General features: G+C 47.9%; 1 protein-coding gene across 7 annotated transcripts in view; it reads left to right on the top strand.

Annotated features, from left to right (window-relative positions):
* The window catches only part of SEMA5B (semaphorin 5B), a 119754-nt gene that overhangs the window by 78759 nt on the left and 21895 nt on the right, over positions 1 to 19100 (top strand). For all 7 annotated transcript variants that reach the window (XM_030942075.1, XM_030942083.1, XM_010370781.2 and 4 more), the window contains 3 exons: positions 792 to 995; positions 5990 to 6089; positions 10052 to 10097. In XM_030942075.1, the coding sequence (XP_030797935.1) occupies positions 842 to 995; positions 5990 to 6089; positions 10052 to 10097 (300 nt within the window). In that variant the 5' untranslated portion in view covers positions 792 to 841. The remainder of the gene's footprint in view (positions 1 to 791; positions 996 to 5989; positions 6090 to 10051; positions 10098 to 19100) is intronic.

Raw genomic sequence — 19100 nt, 5'->3', positions numbered from 1 at the left:
CTAGTTTGTCATTTTCCTTATGATTTTGATGGATTTTTAAAAATAATTTTATTTATTTATTTTTATTTTTATTTTTTTAATTTTTATTTTTAGTAGAGAAGGGGTTTCCCCATGTTGGTCAAGCTGATCTTGAACTCCCAACCTCGGGTGATCCACCCCCCTCAGCCTCCCAAAGTGCTGGGATTACAGGCCACTGCGCCCGGCCTGATTGATGTTGTTTTTGGGGAGGGAGGGGGAAGTGCAGGTGTTTGCGATTTTAATGTAGTCAAATGTATCAATCTTTTCTTTGATGGCTTCTGGATTTTGAGCCATGGTTTCTCACACCAAGGTGTAAAGGATCCTGCCTGAATTTTCTTCTAGTATTTTTATGATTTTTATCCTTAACATAGAAATCTTTTGTCTATTTGAATTTTTTCCTAGTATATAAAGTATGAGTTATGGATCCAGATTTATCTTTATACGAGTAGCTACCCATGGCCTTAGCTCCATTTAAAAAAATCCCTAAGATACTACCTTTATCATTAAAACTAATTTTAAACCATTTGGGATCATAAATAGAAAAGGCACTATAATTTGTCAGTTTTGTACAGAATGCTATTACAAGGGAAATTAGCTTTCAGGGAATGATCTATATCTTTGCATTTACTAGAGGAGAGCAAACTCTGAGTAACATAAATACAATAGAAATTTATTTTTCAAATCCTGTGGGGGCACTGATAACCACAAGGAAATTGAGGGAAGTGGGCCCAGATGGAGGGAGCGCTTGGTGAGACTTAGTGTTTACTTTACAGGTCTTCTCCCCTGTCTGCCTCCCGGAGCTAGGACTGCAGAGGGGCCCACCATGGTGCTTGCAGGCCCCCTGGCTGTCTCGCTGTTGCTGCCCAGCCTCACACTGCTGGTGTCCCACCTCTCCAACTCCCAGGATGTCCCCAGTGAGCCCAGCAGTGAGCAGCAGCTGTGCGCCCTGAGTGAGCACCCCACGGTGGCCTTTGAAGGTAAGAGCTGCTTTCTACTTGGCCCTGTCTTGCAATGGCCGTGTCCTGAAGGACTTAGGTCAGACCTTGGCAGGATGTTTCTGGCTGTCGGATGTCCTTGGGATGTTCATTAACTGCTGGGTCCCAGGGTCCTGAGACTCTTCCTCTGGTGCTGGATGTTTTAAGAAGGATGGGCAGCAATGGGCTGGAGGGGTCTAATTTTTGTCTCTCGGTAATTTATTCAGGCCCTTCATGCATGCCAACCTGGGGGAAGGGGAGTCTTTTGCTAGAAAAGGAAGTTGTGGATGCCCTGGGTGGAGGTAGCCAGGGGTTTCAGCATGACTCACGCATTAGGAGGTACCTGGAGATCTCTGGAAAGCTTCCTTCTGCTCTAAGGGGCTGCAGGGATCCTTCTCTTTAGGGTCTTGGGAAACCTCAGTGCAAGGGCCCTGGTGACTTATAACTCCTTCTGTTTGTCAAGGGAGGGTATGAGAATGTGCTACTAAAGTGTTTCCCAAACTGTGATCTGTAAATCACTGGACATATTCCAAGGGGTCTGTAAATTCTTGATAAGAGTTTCTAAAATTAGTATATACATTCTAATACTTGCTAAAAAACAAAACACAAATACCAGAGCATCCCAGACATTCTCTCACGACCTGTTACCCAGTTTGGGTGGGTCCTGGTTGTGTTACAGTCACATTAGTACTTCATGAACCACCACCTACTTGGCAGCTCACACTGGGATCTGCAGATGTAGTCTCAGGAGTCCCTAGGCTCTTAAGTTTGATCGGCACTGGCCGGTTTCCTCCTCATAGTACCCCTGTTGGGGAGGCAGTGCAAGGAGATCGTCACTGCCTTTTACAGATGGGAAGCCTAGGCGTGGCGGGCCAGAGAGTCTTGTCAGAGCCAGTCCTCAGTGCTGGGCTCCTGATCCACGTGCAGTGCTCTGTCCACTGCCCACTGCAGAGCGATCAGGTGCTCTACCCTCCGGTGGCCCATACGGGAGGACATGCAGAGCCCCATCCTGCAGGAGTGGGTGGGGCACGATGGAACCCGATTGGAAAAATCAACCAATGAGGCCTAGGATTTGAGGGGTGGGAGAGGCAGTATGTATGAGAGTCTGGGGGTGTTGAGGAAGGGTGGGATTCCCAGCTGTGGGCTGGTTCCTCTCAGGGAGGAAGGTTTCCAGCTGTCTTCTCGGCACTGTCTTGTTTGAGTTGGGATCCAAGGCTTTGAAGGCTTAAGTGGATTCAAGTAAATTAACAATGTCCTAAGCCTGCAAAACGCGTGCACACCCTCAGACTTCTGATGGCTCCTGGAGTGCTGGTGGCTGTCACTGAAGAGGACAGAGGGGGACAGCAGGAGCAGATTCTTAGGGCTACCCTCCTCACATTGGGGCCCCTGTGGCAGCTCCTAATGAAACATTTCCTCCCAGGGGCTTTGTTGGGGGCACTATTAGCCTGGCTGAGTCTGGGGGCAGGGACATGGAAGGAGAGCCGGGGAATCCCTGTCCCCCGACCAGGCAGGTCTCCATGTGTGCAAATTAGATTGGGGGAGGAAGTCAGAGAGGTGGGAGATATCTTCCTTGTGTGCCTGGGGTCCTTGAGACCATTTTTGATCCTCGGGTATGAATTGAATGAATCTGACTTCTCACCGCCCCCCCCCCCCCGCCCCCACAGAATGAAGGAATGCCCTCCTCCCCTTCCGCATTCTGACAGCTTTGAGTTTTTCTATCCATTTGCCGAATTTGTATTGGGCCCTGCTTTGTGCCAGGTACAGAAGGGGATGCTGTGGGGCCTTGGAGGTGAACAAAAGTTTCCTTTGTGTACCTAATGATCTTGTATTGTTGGTTAAAAGTCACTGCCTTTGGTCCCTCAGCCCAGCTGGTACTGGTTCTGGTCTTGGACCAGGACTGGTTCTCTTGTGTTCCTACATCCCTTAGCACGGCTGAGCACACAGTGGGGACTCAGTTCACATTGGGCAAAGGACTGTGCTCTGGGATGCTCTGCTCAGGAGAAGTTGCCCTAATCAAGGACAGCACCAACCCCAGCCTCCAAGCCCCCTAGGATGTTACACTTCCTTTCTGACCAATCTGTAGGCTGCCAGCTTGTAACTGTGAGTTTCCCTCTCCCCTGACACCTGACTGAGCTGTGAATAACCCCTAAAGACCCTAGAGGAGCTGCCAGTCGCAGAACCTGACTGCTGTTTTTCTGTTGTGTAAGGTTAAATTTTCTCCTGTGGGTTTCTCTTAGGGAGGGCCAAGCTGTGTTTCTCTTCAGCCTGCATTTTCTCTCATTTGCCAGTGTTACCTTTCCAGGCAGCAGGAGAAGCCAGCCTGGACTTAACACTGGCGGTGGTTAATCCACAAGGTGGGTAATTGAATTGACTATAATTAAAATCAAGGCGCGTCATGGAGAATGTCATTTTTCTCTTAAAGTCACCATCCAAAGCCTTTGCCATACACGGAGCTCAGAATGTGCTTGGTGTTTTAAAGACAGCCTTCCCTCTGGTCCCCTTGGCCTGTTTAATACAAGCAGTCTGGTTCCCTTCCCAAGGCTCCCCCAGGATCCCCGTGCTATGCCCGGCCCCTTCTGTCCCCACTTCCCCCATCCCCCTTGCCCATGTTGGTCGGGGCTATGGGAGAGGGACTGAAACTGGAAGAGGCCACCACCCTCCATGCCTCCACTCCTACCTCCCCATTTTTATCCCAGCTTCTACCGTTTCCTCTTCTTTTCCCCTCCTCCCCAAGAAAGGGCCTAAGTGAAGACTGAGCTGGGAAGTCCCCAGAAGGAGTATCCACTGCAGACCCATCATGCCACCTCCTCCTTCATTCAGCTGCCTACATCTGGAATACCCTTGTTGAAAGGGAAGGAGGGAATTAAGGTGTAACCTGTTTGCTGCTGTTAGGGAGCACCCAGTCTCACAGGGACAGAGAAGACCCCGCCCTACACATACAGAAAATATTTGACCACATTCAGAGTAACAATAACATACAATGTGAATGGAATGAAAAGGATAGAGAGAATGTGGAACAAAATAAGATCAGGGTGGAGAGGCTATAATCCAGGAAGGCTTCCTGGAAGAGGAAGACCCTTGGTTTCATTTCTAAGGTAATATAATATTTATCCAGGATTTCTGAGAGGTCAGCTAAAAACCTAACCCACCAGACTCCAGATCCACTTCTTATCCTATATTGTCCAAAGACCATCGTGACTACATGACAATTCTTGCCAACCTATAATCACCTGCTGGGGGCAAAGGCATGCCCAAGGGGTTTGCTTCATTTTGCTGCAGAATTTCTTTCTTCTTCTTTTTTAAATCATGCCTATCACAGTTTTCTGAAAAACATCCAACTCGCAAAACCTTCAGTTCTCCAGGGAGCGATTAAGTGTTTGCCTGTCGTGCAGAAATGAAGGGCTGCTTTTACTCTGTAGTGGAGGGATAATGAGCAATGATTTATTTCCCTTGGATTACACACAAAGTGTCTCTCTCTCTCTCTCTCTCTCTCTCTCTCTCTCTCTCTCTCTCTCTTTCTCTCTCTCCCCCCATCCCCCCCTCCCGCCCAGAGCACCCCAGCCCTTGTGTGAGTCAGTTGCTAAGGCGCTATGGGGAGAAAGCACAGTGCCTCCCATTACCCCAGAATCTTTACCACCATCGGCATGAAAGTCCCTCTGCTCCATGGCTCTCTCCTTACTGGTGCCAATTCCCACCCATCCATGGGTCATGCATAGGCTGAGGGAGAGCTATCAGGAGGCTGTGAACCAAGAAGGGAGAAGTGTGTCTCCAGCAGGAGGGAAACAGAGAGAGTCGGCTGGCACTTTCTAAGCAGGCCCTCCCAGACCACTCCCCATCTGCCCAGAGGCTGTGAGGTCTCCTCTCTGCCCACCCAATCCCTTTGAAAGGCCTTGATTGGGAACAACCTTCCTTAGAGGTAGGGTGGACACTGACCGCCCAATCTCTGCACCTCCCCCTTCTGCAGAATCTTGTCTGAAAATCCAATTCCCCTCATACAAGGAGGGATTGAGGATTATTCATATATTCGTTCAAACACTGCTAGGTGCTGAACTGAGACTGGAGATCTAGGAAGCAAAGTCTTTCTTGGCCCCCAGGGCAAACTACCAGGCTAGACACACAGTGTGGCAGTAAAGTAGAAAACTATGGGAGCCCTTACCCCTGGCTTGAAGCAGTCAGGGAAGGCTTCTTGGAGGAAGTAGGGATGGGGGTGAACAGGAATTGTTCCATCAAGGGAGAACAGAAGCACAAAGGTTTGCAGGCTCTTGTGGGATGGACTTGGGGAAGTATGAAGTGTTTGTTTAGTGTGGCTGGGGTGGAGAGTTTAGGGAATGTAAAAGGTGAAGCATCATTCTTTCAGGGGATCAGTAAATAATCACTGTGCCAGGCAATGGACTTGGGAGGACAGCAGACCTGAACCCAAGGGCCTTTGCAAGAGTTGGACTTTTCCTGGGGGTGGTTGGGAGCTGTGGATGGGTTCTGGGCTGGGGAGTGACATGACCACATTTGCATTTGAGAACAAGCGCTCTGGTTGCTTTGTGGGAAAATGACTAAAGGGGCAGGCGTGGAAACCAGGCTGGTTAGGAGGCTGTTGGCACTGCTCCAGACAAGAGCTAGTGGTGGCTTGGATAGGGCTGGGATACAGTGGGAAAACAGTGGATGGATTTCAGAGGCAGTTTAGAGGTAGAACAGGCAGGATTTGCCAGTGTATACTCATGTGGCTAGTGAGGGTCTGCGGTAAGTCAAGGGTGAGTATAGATATCCCTTCATGCCTCTGCAGGGAGGGTAATGCCCTCCTCTGAGCTAAGGAATGTGGCAGAACAGTGACTACAACACCCACTCCCAAGCCCCTGGGGCCACAGAGGTGGGCAGGTGGCAACAGGTCTCCTGGGTGGCACTGCCCCACTTCCCCCCGATTTTCACCCTTCTGTGGTCTGCTGCGGTGCAGTTGGGAGCCCCTGGCCCAACAGTAACCACAGTGTTGCCTCTCCCTTCACCAGATCTGCAGCCATGGGTCTCTAACTTCACCTACCCTGGAGCCCGGGATTTCTCCCAGCTCGCCTTGGACCCCTCCAGGAACCAGCTCATTGTGGGAGCCAGGTAACAAGGGGCAGAAGGGTGGGGGCCGGAAGTGCAGGGGCTTGGAGCTGGGTGGAGAGAATAGTATTCAGGATGAACTCACCTGGGCAGACCCATGTGCTGGGCCCTGTCCTCTCTGCTGGGCCCCCTCCATGTGGATGTCTGTCCCCCACAGAAGGAAGCGTGTTTTGGCTGGGTGGGGGTGGGGGTGACTCTTGACTTCGCAATCTCAGCCAGCTGCAGGCCTCTGTGGTTGGTAGTTAGTGAGGGCAGGGATGCCTGCTGACCACCTCCTGCCCGGTCCCTCCCTGGTCCCTGCTCGGCTGCCAGAATGGCTTTCTGGGCCAGTTCCCTGGGAGCTCCATGCAGAGAAGGTGCCCAGGAGCCCCCTGCCGGTCAGCCGGCGGCCTGCACCTGGGACGGCTGGGTAGGGGTAGAACCTTTCCCGAAGGACCTCACCTGCCTGTGGCCTGACTTCTTAGTCCACTGTTCAGATCCAATATCCAACAGACAGTACTCTCCGGGGGAACCTGTGGAGACTTTCAGGGTGGACTAGGAGGAGCTCATTCCTCATGAAACCACAGACCACTGGCTCTGGTAGGGAGGGGGCTTGGAGAGGGCCGATTCCAGAGGGTCTCACGGTGTAGTCCCTGGCCCAGCAGCACCTGAGAATGTGTTGGAAATGCAGATTCTTGGGTCTTTCTCAGACCTCTTGAGTCAGAAACTCTGGGAAGAAGCAACCTGTGTTTTAGCAACCCTTCCAGGTGGCCTGATCACACTCAAGTTTGAGAATCTCTGGTGTCATCCAAACATCCTCATTTAAAACAGGCGGTAGCAGAGGCCCTGAGAGGGGAAGGTGACCTTCCCAGCATCACATAGCATGGTGACAACAGGGTGTGGGGACTAGAGCCAGGTCTCCTTAACCCAGGCCTAGAGTTTCTCTGCAGGTCTGTCTGTGTCATCGCCTGGGACTGCACTATTTTTCAGCTCTGCAGCCCAGAAGTTCTGACTCAGTGGGTGTGGGGTTGGGGATAGGGTGGCCACTGGGTTGGGCACTTCTGGGCCACGCTGTATGTAGCTGACCATCCTTGCCCTGGAGCTTTCCTTAGTGTCTCCACCCCTTCATTTGCTGTATGAAAATGAGGCAAGTCAGGAACAGAGCTCTGGATTAGGTATGGATGAGCTGGGTTCCTGTCCTGGGGGATCTTGACCTTGGAGCCTCAGTTTCCTCATCTGTAAAGTCTGGGTTACTGTCTCTGTGCCACCAATCTTACAGGGCTGCTGTGAAGCTGGGCCTGAAAGCATTTTCCTTTTAATTTTTTAATTTTTAAATTAACTGTTTTGTCTTATGGTAGGACATTCAAAAGGTACAAAGGAGTATATGGTGAAAAGCAGGGCCACCCCCTCAAACAAGCAGGACCCCCAACTGAAGGTGCACCCAGTGGTGAGATTCTTGACTGTCCCCCCAGAGGGAGTCTGTCCATATGCAAGTATACAAGAGGATGGACTTTATTTTCCCAGCAAAGAGAGTAGTTGTTTTACTCTCTACTTTGAGATGATTGTAGATTTACGTACAGTTGTAAGAAATAATAGAGAGAGATCCCATATACCTTTCACCCAGTTTCCCCCAAGGCTAACATCTTGCATTACTGTAGGACAACATTACAATCAGGAAACTGGCCTTGATGTGATCCTTCAACCTAATTCTGATTTCTCCCGTTTTACATGTGTACTTTAACAAACCTAGATGATGGTAGCATCCGAAGATTCTGCTCTGAGCCTTGTGAAAGCATTTCGAAAGCTGCCATTTATTCTGCAAAGGCCATGTGCCAGGCATGTGCTATATATGTAGTAAGTCAGTTATTGCATGTAGTAAATGTAGTAAATCACACATGTGTTTAATCTAATACATGTAGTAAATTATGCCTGCAGTAAATCATTGAATCTTCACAAGTGGGTGAACCCAGGAAGTGGGTTCTATGTACCCCCATTTTATGGACCAGGAAACTGAAGCTTGGAGAGGTTAGGTTACCCTGTGACTGTGGTCACACTGTTCTTCCTGATCTTCTCTGCGGCTTCCCCAGAAGGTGTTTATGTTTTCTGTCTGGAGGCTTCCCACACACAGATGGAGGGACACTTTTTCCTGCATCCTTGAGCCTGGCTATGCCCTCAGATGGACGGGAAAATCAATTCTAGACCTGGTCCCTCAGGCTTCTTAGAACCAACGTAGTGGGTCCTTGGCCACTTTCTTTTCCTATCTCCAGCTCATTTTCCTTCCTCCTTTTCTTCTGCCTGATACTGTCTTCCCTTCTTCTTGACCCCTGGACCTCTGGAATTCAGGCTAGGGAAATTTTATATTCATTTATAACCCTCCTTGTTCCACAAGGGATTTAGGGTGGGTCAGGCTACAGAGATTTCTCTCTGTTCTCATATTCCAGCTCCCAGGAGAGCTGACTGCGATGTTGTGATGAATGATTTTTGATGAGATAAAAATGAATAAAGTGATGCAATGTTTCCCCTAATTTGTTAAAGCTGTGAGCAGATGCCTGTGTTACCTGAGCAGGCAGCTGGGGCACAGCCATAAGCTGGAGCTCATCTGTTCCCAGCCCAGGAGGGTGGGACGGGGAGAGCTCTGCTAAGGACTTGGGGAGGTGGTTGGGGAAGGACAGCAGAGGCCTAGAGCCAAGGTCACCCAGGAGGCCCCCCCAGCCCCAGGACAGCAAAGAAGCTGAGTGGGACCTGGGCCTGGAGCCAGAGCTGGGAAGAGAAGCCTCTCGGCCTGTGGCGTCTCCTTCCGGCTCTGGATTCCTTCATCACGGGCCCCTCTTTCTCTTTCTAGCCCACTCCACAGCCTTTCCCCTCATTTCCCTCCTCAGCTGAGGTAGGTCAGAACTTTCTAAAGTCTTTATTCCTAAAAAGTTTAGGAACCGAAATAGGAATAGCCAAAAGAAGACAGAAGAACCAAAGCAAGAAAATTGTTGGGGAAACTAAGACTTTACATCTGTTCAACACGAACAGAACCTTTTAATGTGCATCACACCATTCCCCTGTCTCCACAGTCCTGTGAAATAAGAAAGACAGCCATTCACTTCCCCATTGTACAGATGCAGGCACTGAGGCTCTCAGAAGGTGGCAGGTGGCTGAGCTGGAATTCTCCCTGTCTGTGCACAGTGGCCTTCTGGCTCCAGCATCCATGCAAAGAAATTGCAGCAGTGGCTGATACTTATGATACTCAAAAAGTGTCTGATATCATTATTACTAGTAGTATCCTCTTTATTACTGAAGGTGAAAATGGCTTGAGGTAGGTGAGCCTGGAAGCCCTGTGCAGGCTGGACTGAGGGGAGAAGGATGGTGAGGTGGTGGATGGGGTCATTTGGGCTAGAGGAGAGAGGGTGGTCCAGAGAGGTGGCCACAGAAAGGTCAGACCCGGAGTCACTGACTGCTGGAGAGACTGCAGGAGATGAACAAACAAACCGGACTCAGGACCCTGGGACGTGGAGCCAGGAGAGACGGCTGGCCTGTGTGAGGAGGGGTGGGTCAGGGTGGCGGGCTGGGGTAGGAGGAAGCTGGCTGTCTGCATCCCTGTAAGAGTGCTGTGAGGCTTTACGTTTAACGCCTCCATGTTTGGAAAAGGTGGGGTCAAGGGGTTCCTCCCTGGGCCAGCTGAGTTGGCTGGGAGCAGAGACAACATGGGACTTGGAGGAGAGTCTGGGTTTGAATCCTGACTCCTTCACTTACTATCTTGGTGACTTGGGCCATTTACCCACCTTGCTTCATCATCTGTAACATGGAGCTTCCTGGATTTCCTCCCAGGGTTGTGTGAAGATTAAGTGAGCAAATGGAGGTAAAGCTCTCCTTGGGGGTTGACCCTAGGCAATCAGCACCCAGTCCTGGCATCCCAGGAGGCCCGAGCCAGGGAGCTGCTCCCTGGGTCCTGCCTGCAGAACCAGTGTCACTTAGGATGTCTGTTTCCATTTTCACAGGAACTACCTCTTCAGACTCAGCCTTGCCAATGTCTCTCTTCTTCAGGTACGATTGCTTTCTTCCCTTCCCTTCCTGTAATTTCCCCTATTCCAGAGCCCAAGGCAGGGCAACGCAAGTGGCGCCATTCAGAATTCAGCCACTAAAGTTGAAAACAGGAGCCACTTGTTCTTTTCACTGGCCATGGACTCAGACCCTAGCTATCAGGGTCACTGCAGGGAATGTATGTGGAGGCGGGGTGTGGCTCACATAAACACAGAGGCATACAGGGCTCTTGCATCATGCAGCAAGGCTGCTAATGAGGAAGGGAGGAAAAGAACACCAGGCTGGGGTGACCAACTGTCCCTGACTGAGAATGCAGAACTTCCAGTGCAAAAACTGGGACAATACTGGGCAAACTGGATTGGTTGGTTATTGTAGGTCCCCAACCTGGATCCACCGGAGGGTCTCTGAGTTCAGGCCTCCATGGAAAGAGTGTTCCTAGTTCCTTTCCTAGCCCAGTCTGAAGGATCCCATTCTAACTCAGCATTTTCTCTGAGCTGTGATTGATTCATTATCTGCTGCCAGGAAGGACTTCCCAAGCATAATTCCCTAAGTGCTCTGAGAGGCGTTTTAATGGGACTCCTTGATCCAGAACATTTATCCCAGATTGAGAAACAGATGCCAAACCATCTTTGCAGAGGCTGAATATTGTAGAGAAAGGAAGGCCATCTCTTCTTCTTCAGTGAGGGGAGAGCCTCAATTCTCATGTCTAGGAGACATGTTCTGGTCTCCCAATGATTAAGCATTCATTGAGCACTTACTGTGTACCAGAACTCAGCTAGGGGCCACGGGACTATAAGAAATGCAGAGTCTCTGGCCTTCAGGAAAATATGATGAGTAACTAACCTAATCAGAAGTTAGAACTTAATCATGTGCTGGGCTGTTTGGTATGGAGTTTCACTGCCACAGGGGAGACCTTCTTGGGAAGCTGGTATGACATTCTGGCCACACCTGGGTCCACACACCCAGGGGCGTTGCAGCTCTTGGCTGGTTGCTAGAGGGGAGGTATAAGGAAGCAGAAAATGTGTGCCCATTGGAAGGGAAGGGTTGGGAGGAACTAAGGCAAATTGAAAGAAAATGCCATTCATCTGTCCATCTGTCCATCTATCTGTCCATCTGTCCTTCTATCCATACCTTTACTAACCAGCCTGCCCATCCATCCATCCATCAGTTCACCCACCCAATAAACATTTGTTGAATAATTCACCCACCCAATAAACATTTGTTGAATAACTACTGAAGGCCAGTCTCATCCTAGGCACGGTACAAGGCATTTGAGTTCCAAAGTGAATCAGGCCTGGTACCTTGCCGCAAGGAATATGCACATAAGAGATCACATATGATTCCCTTGAGGGGCTGTGCAGCGTATTCCTGGGATCTGGGCTGGAGCGAGGCAGGGGATGTTCCCCAGAAGTAGCATCTTGTGGCCCGTCAGCTCAGTCACAGGCAGCCAGTCCAGAGCCTAGTTTCCAATTGGCAGGAAAGTAAGCCAAGATGCCAAACTCAGCAGGTTGGGGCCTGGGGGAAGCCAGTGCAGAGGAGGTTCAGAGTGGGCGGGAGGAAGTGGACCCAGGGGGCCCACCCTGAGCTCCAGGCAGCTGGCTTTGTATTTGCTTCCTGTGGTGTGCAGATGAAGGCCTTCTGGGAGTGTAATGCGGCTGAAGGGAGGAAGAGAAATAGATACAAAGAAATAAAAGCAAGGCTGTGAAGACTCTGCGCTTGATGACTGAATTCTGGGGTTTGGTTCATCCAGGTCAGTGTTGACCCTGGTGTCAGCCTGGGGCAGGTATCTTACGGCAGCCCATAGCTCAGGCTTGGAGCAGGGTCTCAGCTCCAAGGGCATTCCCTGAAGGGCCCTACAGACAAGCCCCCAAAGTGCCAGGAACTGGCTTGACCACCTTTCCCAGTGTGTCTCTTAGGGGCCTGACCTCAGTATTTCAGACTGGATTCACCGTGACAGAACTAAGGAAATAAATACATTTTATGTCCACATTCCCACCCTGGTGGGTGCCATCTGTCCACAGAGGGGAGAGAACAAGCAAGAGGTCGGGGCGGGCCGTCCAGTGTCCCCTGGAGCAGACCTTGGCCTCTGGTCTTCAGTGCCGGGTCCTCCTGTCTGTTGTCTGGCCTGGTGAGGAAGCCCCGACTTGTAACTCTCAAAGCCTGACTTCAGGGGCTGTCCTGCCAGTGCCCTCTCTGGGGGCTTTGGGTCCCTGGTTATAAGCTTTCAGTTCTCAGTGTCTGCTGTCACCAGCAACCAAGTGCTAAAAATGATCTGCACCACTTCGCTGACAGGGGCGGCTGGGCCAGGGTCCCCCAGCCCAGCTTCCTCTACTCTCCCTGTGGCCTGGGTCTACGCTTGGGTTAAAACTCCCCATTAAGGAGCCAACTGATTCTCCCACTTGGCCCCAGGGCATGATTTAAGCAAACTTAAAACTCAGTGCTTTATTGATAGTTTAAATAATTAACATTCTGTAAAGAAAAATCTAAATGTAAACAGTTTTTGCAAACCAGTATCCATTAAGGGACTTCTAAGTACCTAACCCCTATTAAACAATTTATGTAAACCACTCTTCCTTAAAGAAAATTGAATGCCCAGCTCCTTCCCAATCCTCCAAGCTCTGAAGTAGGGAAGAGGTGCAGCTGGAGCAGATGGGGCAGTGTGTGTGTTGGGGATGGAGGAGTAGGGGGAAATCAAATCAGCTTACCTGTATGGTTATTTATCAGTCTAACTTAATAAACTGGTACCGGGAAAGAAAAGGAGGCCAGTGATCGACAGCGTCCCCTGGCTGCTGAGAGGACCAGCATGATGAGCTGTCTTGGAGTTGGCAATTAGGAGCTCGTGAGCGACCTTTGCCAGAACAGTTCCATGGGACGACCTGGCTGGAGGCCTAATTGCAACAGATTTATGATCTTGGTTTGCCAGATATCCTGCAAGGCAGAAACGAGGACTGTTCTGCACATATGCATCAGGACGCATAATGGGGCTTTGTTCGGGCCTGGGCAGACATAGAGGGCGATGCCTGAGCTCTCTTCCAGTTTATCTCCACATCCTCCAAGCTCAAATCTGGCAGCCCTGGAGTGGTTTGAAGTTTAAACTCCACTAAGCAGTGGACTTAATGCTCCAAAAATGTGTTGACACTCAGCCATTGTCCCTGGCCCCCAAGTGTCCATGGGAGTTGCTGAATTTACAGGGAGATGATCCACGTCCCTGAGTGTTGCCTGCTTCCTCTCACAGCATGAAAACCACAGAGCTACTGTTACTAGAGATCATCCTGGAATTTCTGGGACAGCCCTTGTTTAAAGCACTCTGTTCCAGATTGATCAGACACATCTCTCTCCACCCCTTCACAAAACTCCACTAAAAAGAGTGAGAAATTTTAAAGTGTGCACATTCACAACAACAGAGAGAATGAAAAAGATGTCAGTGAAGAAGAGATTATGCATTCTGGGGCAATGGAAAGTGGACAGAGGCTGGACACAGTGGCTCACGCCTGTAATCCCAGCACTCTGGGAGCCTGAGGCGGGCAGATCACCTGAGGTTAGTAGTTCAAGACCAGCCTGGCCAACATGGTAAAACCCCGTCTCTACAAAAATTAGCTGGGCATGGTGGTGGGTACCTGTAATCCCTGCTACTCAGGAGGCTGAGGCTACTCGGGAATCACTTGAACCCGAGAGGTGGAGGTTGCAGTGAGCAGGGATGGCACCACTGCACCCCAGACTGGGCAACAAAGCGAGACGCTGTTAAAAAGAAAGAAAGAAAGAAGGAAGGAAGGAAGGAAGGGAGGGAGGGGAAAGAAAGAAACAAGAAAGAGAGAAAGATAGAAGAAAGAAAAGGAAGGAAGGAAGGAAGGAAAGAAAGAAAAGAAAGAGAGAGAGAAAAGGAAGAAAAGGAGGAAAGAAAAGTGGATAGAGCAGATTGGCTTGCAGAGGGGAGGCAGTGGACAGGCAGCTGACTCCTCAGAAAGGCCCCAAAATTGGGTGTTCCATATTGTGTGATGTGAGGATGAGGTACAAGGATAAAAGGGAGGATTGATTGAAATTCTCTAAATTAAAGGGTTGGGACCCAGGTCTCCTATCCCATCCCGAACAGCAATCCCTTCTTCCATCTTCTCCCTCCTTCCAAGAAAGGAAACCAAGACCCTTTCTCCAAACATTCAACTGGAAGCGCCCTATATTTAGGGACTCCTAAAGGGCACTGATGGGGTGTGATCAAACGAAAGTCTACTTCCTCCTCCCACCCCCTGCTCCCCCAGCCCCACTTCCAGGCAGGAGACTGAGGGAGTCTTTGCTGGAAAAACTCAATGACCCCAGAGACCAGACTTTTAGAATATGATATAGAGGGTCTCCCAGTGAAAAAGGCTCCTCACCCAGCACCCTAGGAGAAGCCCACCAGTCTCTATGAGCCCTCCCATGGAGTTTCCAGTGAGCTGCTTAGTACTTTACTCTTAAGGCAAACAAACAAAGATGCTTTTTTATCATGTAATTTCATACACACACAAAAGCAAAGAGAATTGTACGTGAACCCTGTGTACTCAATAGCACTTAAAAGCTTTAACAATTATCAGCTCATGGTCAATCATCTTTCATCTACATATATCCCCCCATGTCCCTGTCCTGAAGCAAATGTCAGACATATCATAACATCCATAAATACTTCAATACACATTTCTTAAAAATAGGGATTTTTTCTTTTTTTTTTTTTTGAGGTGGGTCTGACTCTGTCACTAAGGCTAGTGGCACAGTCATTACTCACTGCAACCTCCAACTCCTGGCCTCAATCTGTCCTCCTGCCTCAGCCTCCCAAAGTGCTGCAATGACAGGTGTAAGCCACCATACCAGGCTGGGATTCTTTTTATGTAAGTGGCCCAAAGTTAAAACTTCATATCACTAAATGTCCAGTTAATGTTTACATTTCCCTACTTATAAAAGTTTAAAATAATTTCAGTTATTTGAATCAGGATTCAAATATGCTGCAATTTGTTGCTATGTCTCTTTAAAACAATATTTCTCTCTGTGCAGTTTTTTATTGAAGAAGCCTGGTCACCTGTCCTAGAGAGTTTCCCACAGCCTGGATTTTGCTGATTGTAATGCAGGTGGCATGACTGAACATGTTGCTGTCTTCCCCGTATCACCTGTACATTGATTGTTAGAGCTAAAAACTCCATTCAATTTAGATTCTGGCAAGATTTCTTCATAGGTGTTCTTGTGTTCTTTCTTTAGGAGGTACACAGTGTCTGATTTTCTCTCTTTTGATGTTAGTAACCAATGATGATCTGTTTCTAGATCCCTTAATTCTTTAGGTATTACAATCAATTACCTGGGCTACTTTTAGAAAAACAAACTTTTTGGGCCGGGCGCAGTGACTCACGCCTATAATCCCAGCACTTTGGGAGACCAAGACGGGTGGATCACCTGAGGCCAGGAGTTCGAGACCAGCCTGGCCAGCATGGTGAAACCCTGTCTCTACTAAAAATACAAAATTAGCTGAGTGTGGTGGCACACACCTGTAATCCCAGCTACTCAGGAGGCTGAGGCAGGAGAATCACTGGGAGGCGGAGGTTGCAGTGAACTGAAATCACACCACTGCACTCCAGCCTAAGCAACAAGAGTGAAACTCTGTCTCAAAAAAAAAAAAAAAAAAAAAAAAGAAAGGAAAAACACCTTTTCTTCATCTACTACATGATGACCCAGTGAATAGTCATATAGGAAAGGCAGGATAAATATTTGATATTCCATCTTTATTTACCAGTTTTCAAATAATGAGCTGGTTTGCTAGTATCTTTCAATGGTGATCAATTAATTTGTCTTTTATTATCATGTTCACCACAGACTGGTGGATATAAACATTGTTGATGTCTTTCAATCCATTGCAGTTATCTTTCACGATTACCCCATCTTTCACCAGCAGGGACCTCTTCATGTTGACTCCCAGGTCCTTTAGACCCACCCTAGTCATCTTTGACTACATCCTTGGTATCTGATATGACAGAAAGTTCCAGCCTTACCTTGTGCATTTGTTGCCCCAGATCTGGAATCAGCCATTTCTCCAAGAAGCCCTGGTTCCTTTCTGGGGGAAATGGTTAGTAATTTATTTTTAGGTATGAACAAATAGCCAGAAATCACCAGACACTTGAGGAAAGCCTCTAAAGTGAAAGAGAAGGCCAAAACAAGCAAATGGAATGAGAAATACTGTCAGAAACAGAAACAATGAGAGAAAAAAAAAAAAAAAAATTTGGCTGGGCAGGGTGGCTCATGCCTGTAATCCCAGCACTTTGGGAGGCCAAGGTGGGTGGATCATCTGAGGTCAGCAGTTCAACACCAGCCTGGCCAACATGGCGAAATCCCGTCTCTACTAAAAATACAAAAAATTAGCTGGGTGTGGTGGGGCATGCCTATAATCCCAGCTACTCAGGTGGCTGAGGCAGGAGAATCGCTTGAACCTGGGAGGCAGAGGTTGCAGTGAGCAGAGATCGTGTCACTACACTCCAGCCTGGGCAACAGAGCAAAAGTCTGTCTCAAAAAAAAAAATTTTGATTAATAATAAATAGCCAAATAGTATCTTCTGAGATATACAAAGTATTTTATTTATAAAACAATAAACTTAAAATATGGAAATTTAAAATGTGATTGGGAAAATAAACATTGAATTGAAGGATTAGAAAATAATGTTGAAGAAAAACCTACCAGAACAACAAAAAACAAGAAATGAAACGTAGGAGAGAAATATCATAAAACTAGAGGATCAATGCACAAAGGCCAACAGTGGATTGGAATATTAAGAGTTCCAAAAAGAAAATAGAAGAAAAGGTGAGGAAGAAATTAAGGATGAACTAACATGAGAAAATTCACCAAAACAGAGAATGAGTCTTCAATGCTAAAAGGTTGACTGAGTTCCCAAAAGCGACCCATCCTAAGGCACATCAGTGTGAAATTCAGGACACTGTTATTAAGGAGAAGATCCTAAAAGTGTCTGGAGCCTAAAGAAAAACAGAAAAAGAAAATGTCGTCAGACTCCTCAATAGCAACGCTGGAACTTAGAAGACAACGGAGGAATAAATGCCTTTAAAATTCCAAGTGAAAGTTATTTTCAATCTAGAATTTGGTATCAAAACTACCAATCAAGTATGAAGACAGAATAAATCAGACATGCAAGAATTTGAAAAATTGATCTACCATGTTCCTTTTCCTAGGAAGATACTGGAGATGTGTTCCACCAAAATAAGCGAATAAATCAAGAAAGAGGGAAACATGGGATTCAGAAAGCAGGAGAGGAAAGAAGGTAAGTCCCAGGCTAACAGTCAAGCAGGAGGCCTCAAGAGCAGCCAGAACACTGAGCAGGAGGATGGAGGTTGGTGGATGAGGAAGAGGATGGGAACTTGCAGATTATCTGAATCATTTGTACATGCAGTAAGAAAATCATATTGAGGCCAGCATGGTGGCTTACACCTGTAATCCCAGCACTTTGGGAGGCCGAGGGGAGCAGATGACTTGAGACCAAGAGTATGAGACAAGTCTGGGCAATATAGCAAGACCCTGTGTGTACAGATAATTTTAAAAACTAGCCGAGTGTGGTGGTGTGCACCTATGTTCCCACCTACTTGGAAGGCTGAGGCAAGAGGATCACCTGAGCTCAGTGTTAGGTTTTAAAGAAAGACACACACATAGCAAGAGGGTGGCTCAACAGCAAATGCAGGCTTTATGTCCAGCATAAAACCTATAGAAGTGGGAAACTAGCCTAATGCCAGAGCCCACCGCTGCCTACAGGCTGGGGGTACTTGCAGGTGTGGGCAGGAGGGGTCTGGGCAGTATGGCTTGCTGCCTGGCGGGATATGGATAAGATGTTCCCATGATGAGGCGGTTCTGGCCCTTATTCCCGTGGAATGTCATCACGGTGTTCCTTGGACCTTTGCCCAGTGAGATATGACAGGGATGTTTCTTTAGTTGGGCCTTTGTTCACCTTGTGGTCAGGTGGTTAGGAAGGATGTTTCTCACAGCCCGAATGCCTGGGAAATGTTTCGCTTTGACCAAGGTTTGCGAAATAGTGGGGAAGCTTAAAATGGTGCAGTTTGGACTAACATCCGGGAGGTCGAGGCCACAGTGAGCCATGATTGTGTCACTATACTGCAGCCTGGGCGACAGAGTAACACCTTGTCTCCAAAAAACTAAAAAAAAAAAAAAATCATATTGAGAGGGATGTGTAAGACCTGTTGGACACTTGGGGAAAATCAGTGATGGGTACACACAAAACAAGCAAATGGAGACAATCAAGACAATTATTCAGTCCAGGAAAAACAAAACGTTGTTCAAAAAAGGAAACCTTATCAGAATACGAATATTTCATTGATTCTCACTCACATGCACATGTTTTCACATTTCAATGAGTCTGAAGTCGGGACATGTCTTTCAGTCAAAGACATCTGACAGTCACTATCAGCCAGGTGCAGTCTTGATATTGTCATGCCCGTGCAGGTGTGAATTTAGTCATTTTTTCTGGTGTTCTGACCAGACAACAGCAAACCCTCGACGTTTCAGTCCACAAACCACTTTAGGATCACACAAGGGAAGAATGTGAGTCCTGCTTTGTCAGAAAACCTGTGGGCATCTTTTGGTATGGTGCCCATTCTGTAAGCATCCAAACTTGCAGGATGAGGTCAGTGGTATGGAAGAAAATTGTGGAGACCAGAGTGGAATGCTCTGTAAGAATTACTGTAACACTGACACCTAGGTAGTTCAAAGAATGGTTCTCTAAACAGACAAACAACAAAAATGAGCACTGACAACTCTAAAAAGTGATTCAGAAGAGATGAACGCTCAATTCAAAGGTTTGAGGATACTCAATTTTGAGTATATTTTTTGTATGCACAAGATTGATACATGATAAAACGTATGTCTAAATAAGAGCACTTTCAATATGTTTACGTTAAAATTTTAACTAATAAGAACATTTGATTGGCAGCAATTTTCTTTCTCAGTGGTTCATATTACAAATTGATGGTGCCATACATT

The sequence above is a fragment of the Rhinopithecus roxellana genome, chromosome 1 (genome assembly GCF_007565055.1).
Source record: "Rhinopithecus roxellana isolate Shanxi Qingling chromosome 1, ASM756505v1, whole genome shotgun sequence".
Taxonomy (NCBI): domain Eukaryota; kingdom Metazoa; phylum Chordata; class Mammalia; order Primates; family Cercopithecidae; genus Rhinopithecus; species Rhinopithecus roxellana.
This window is presented reverse-complemented; position numbering and strand designations above follow the sequence as displayed.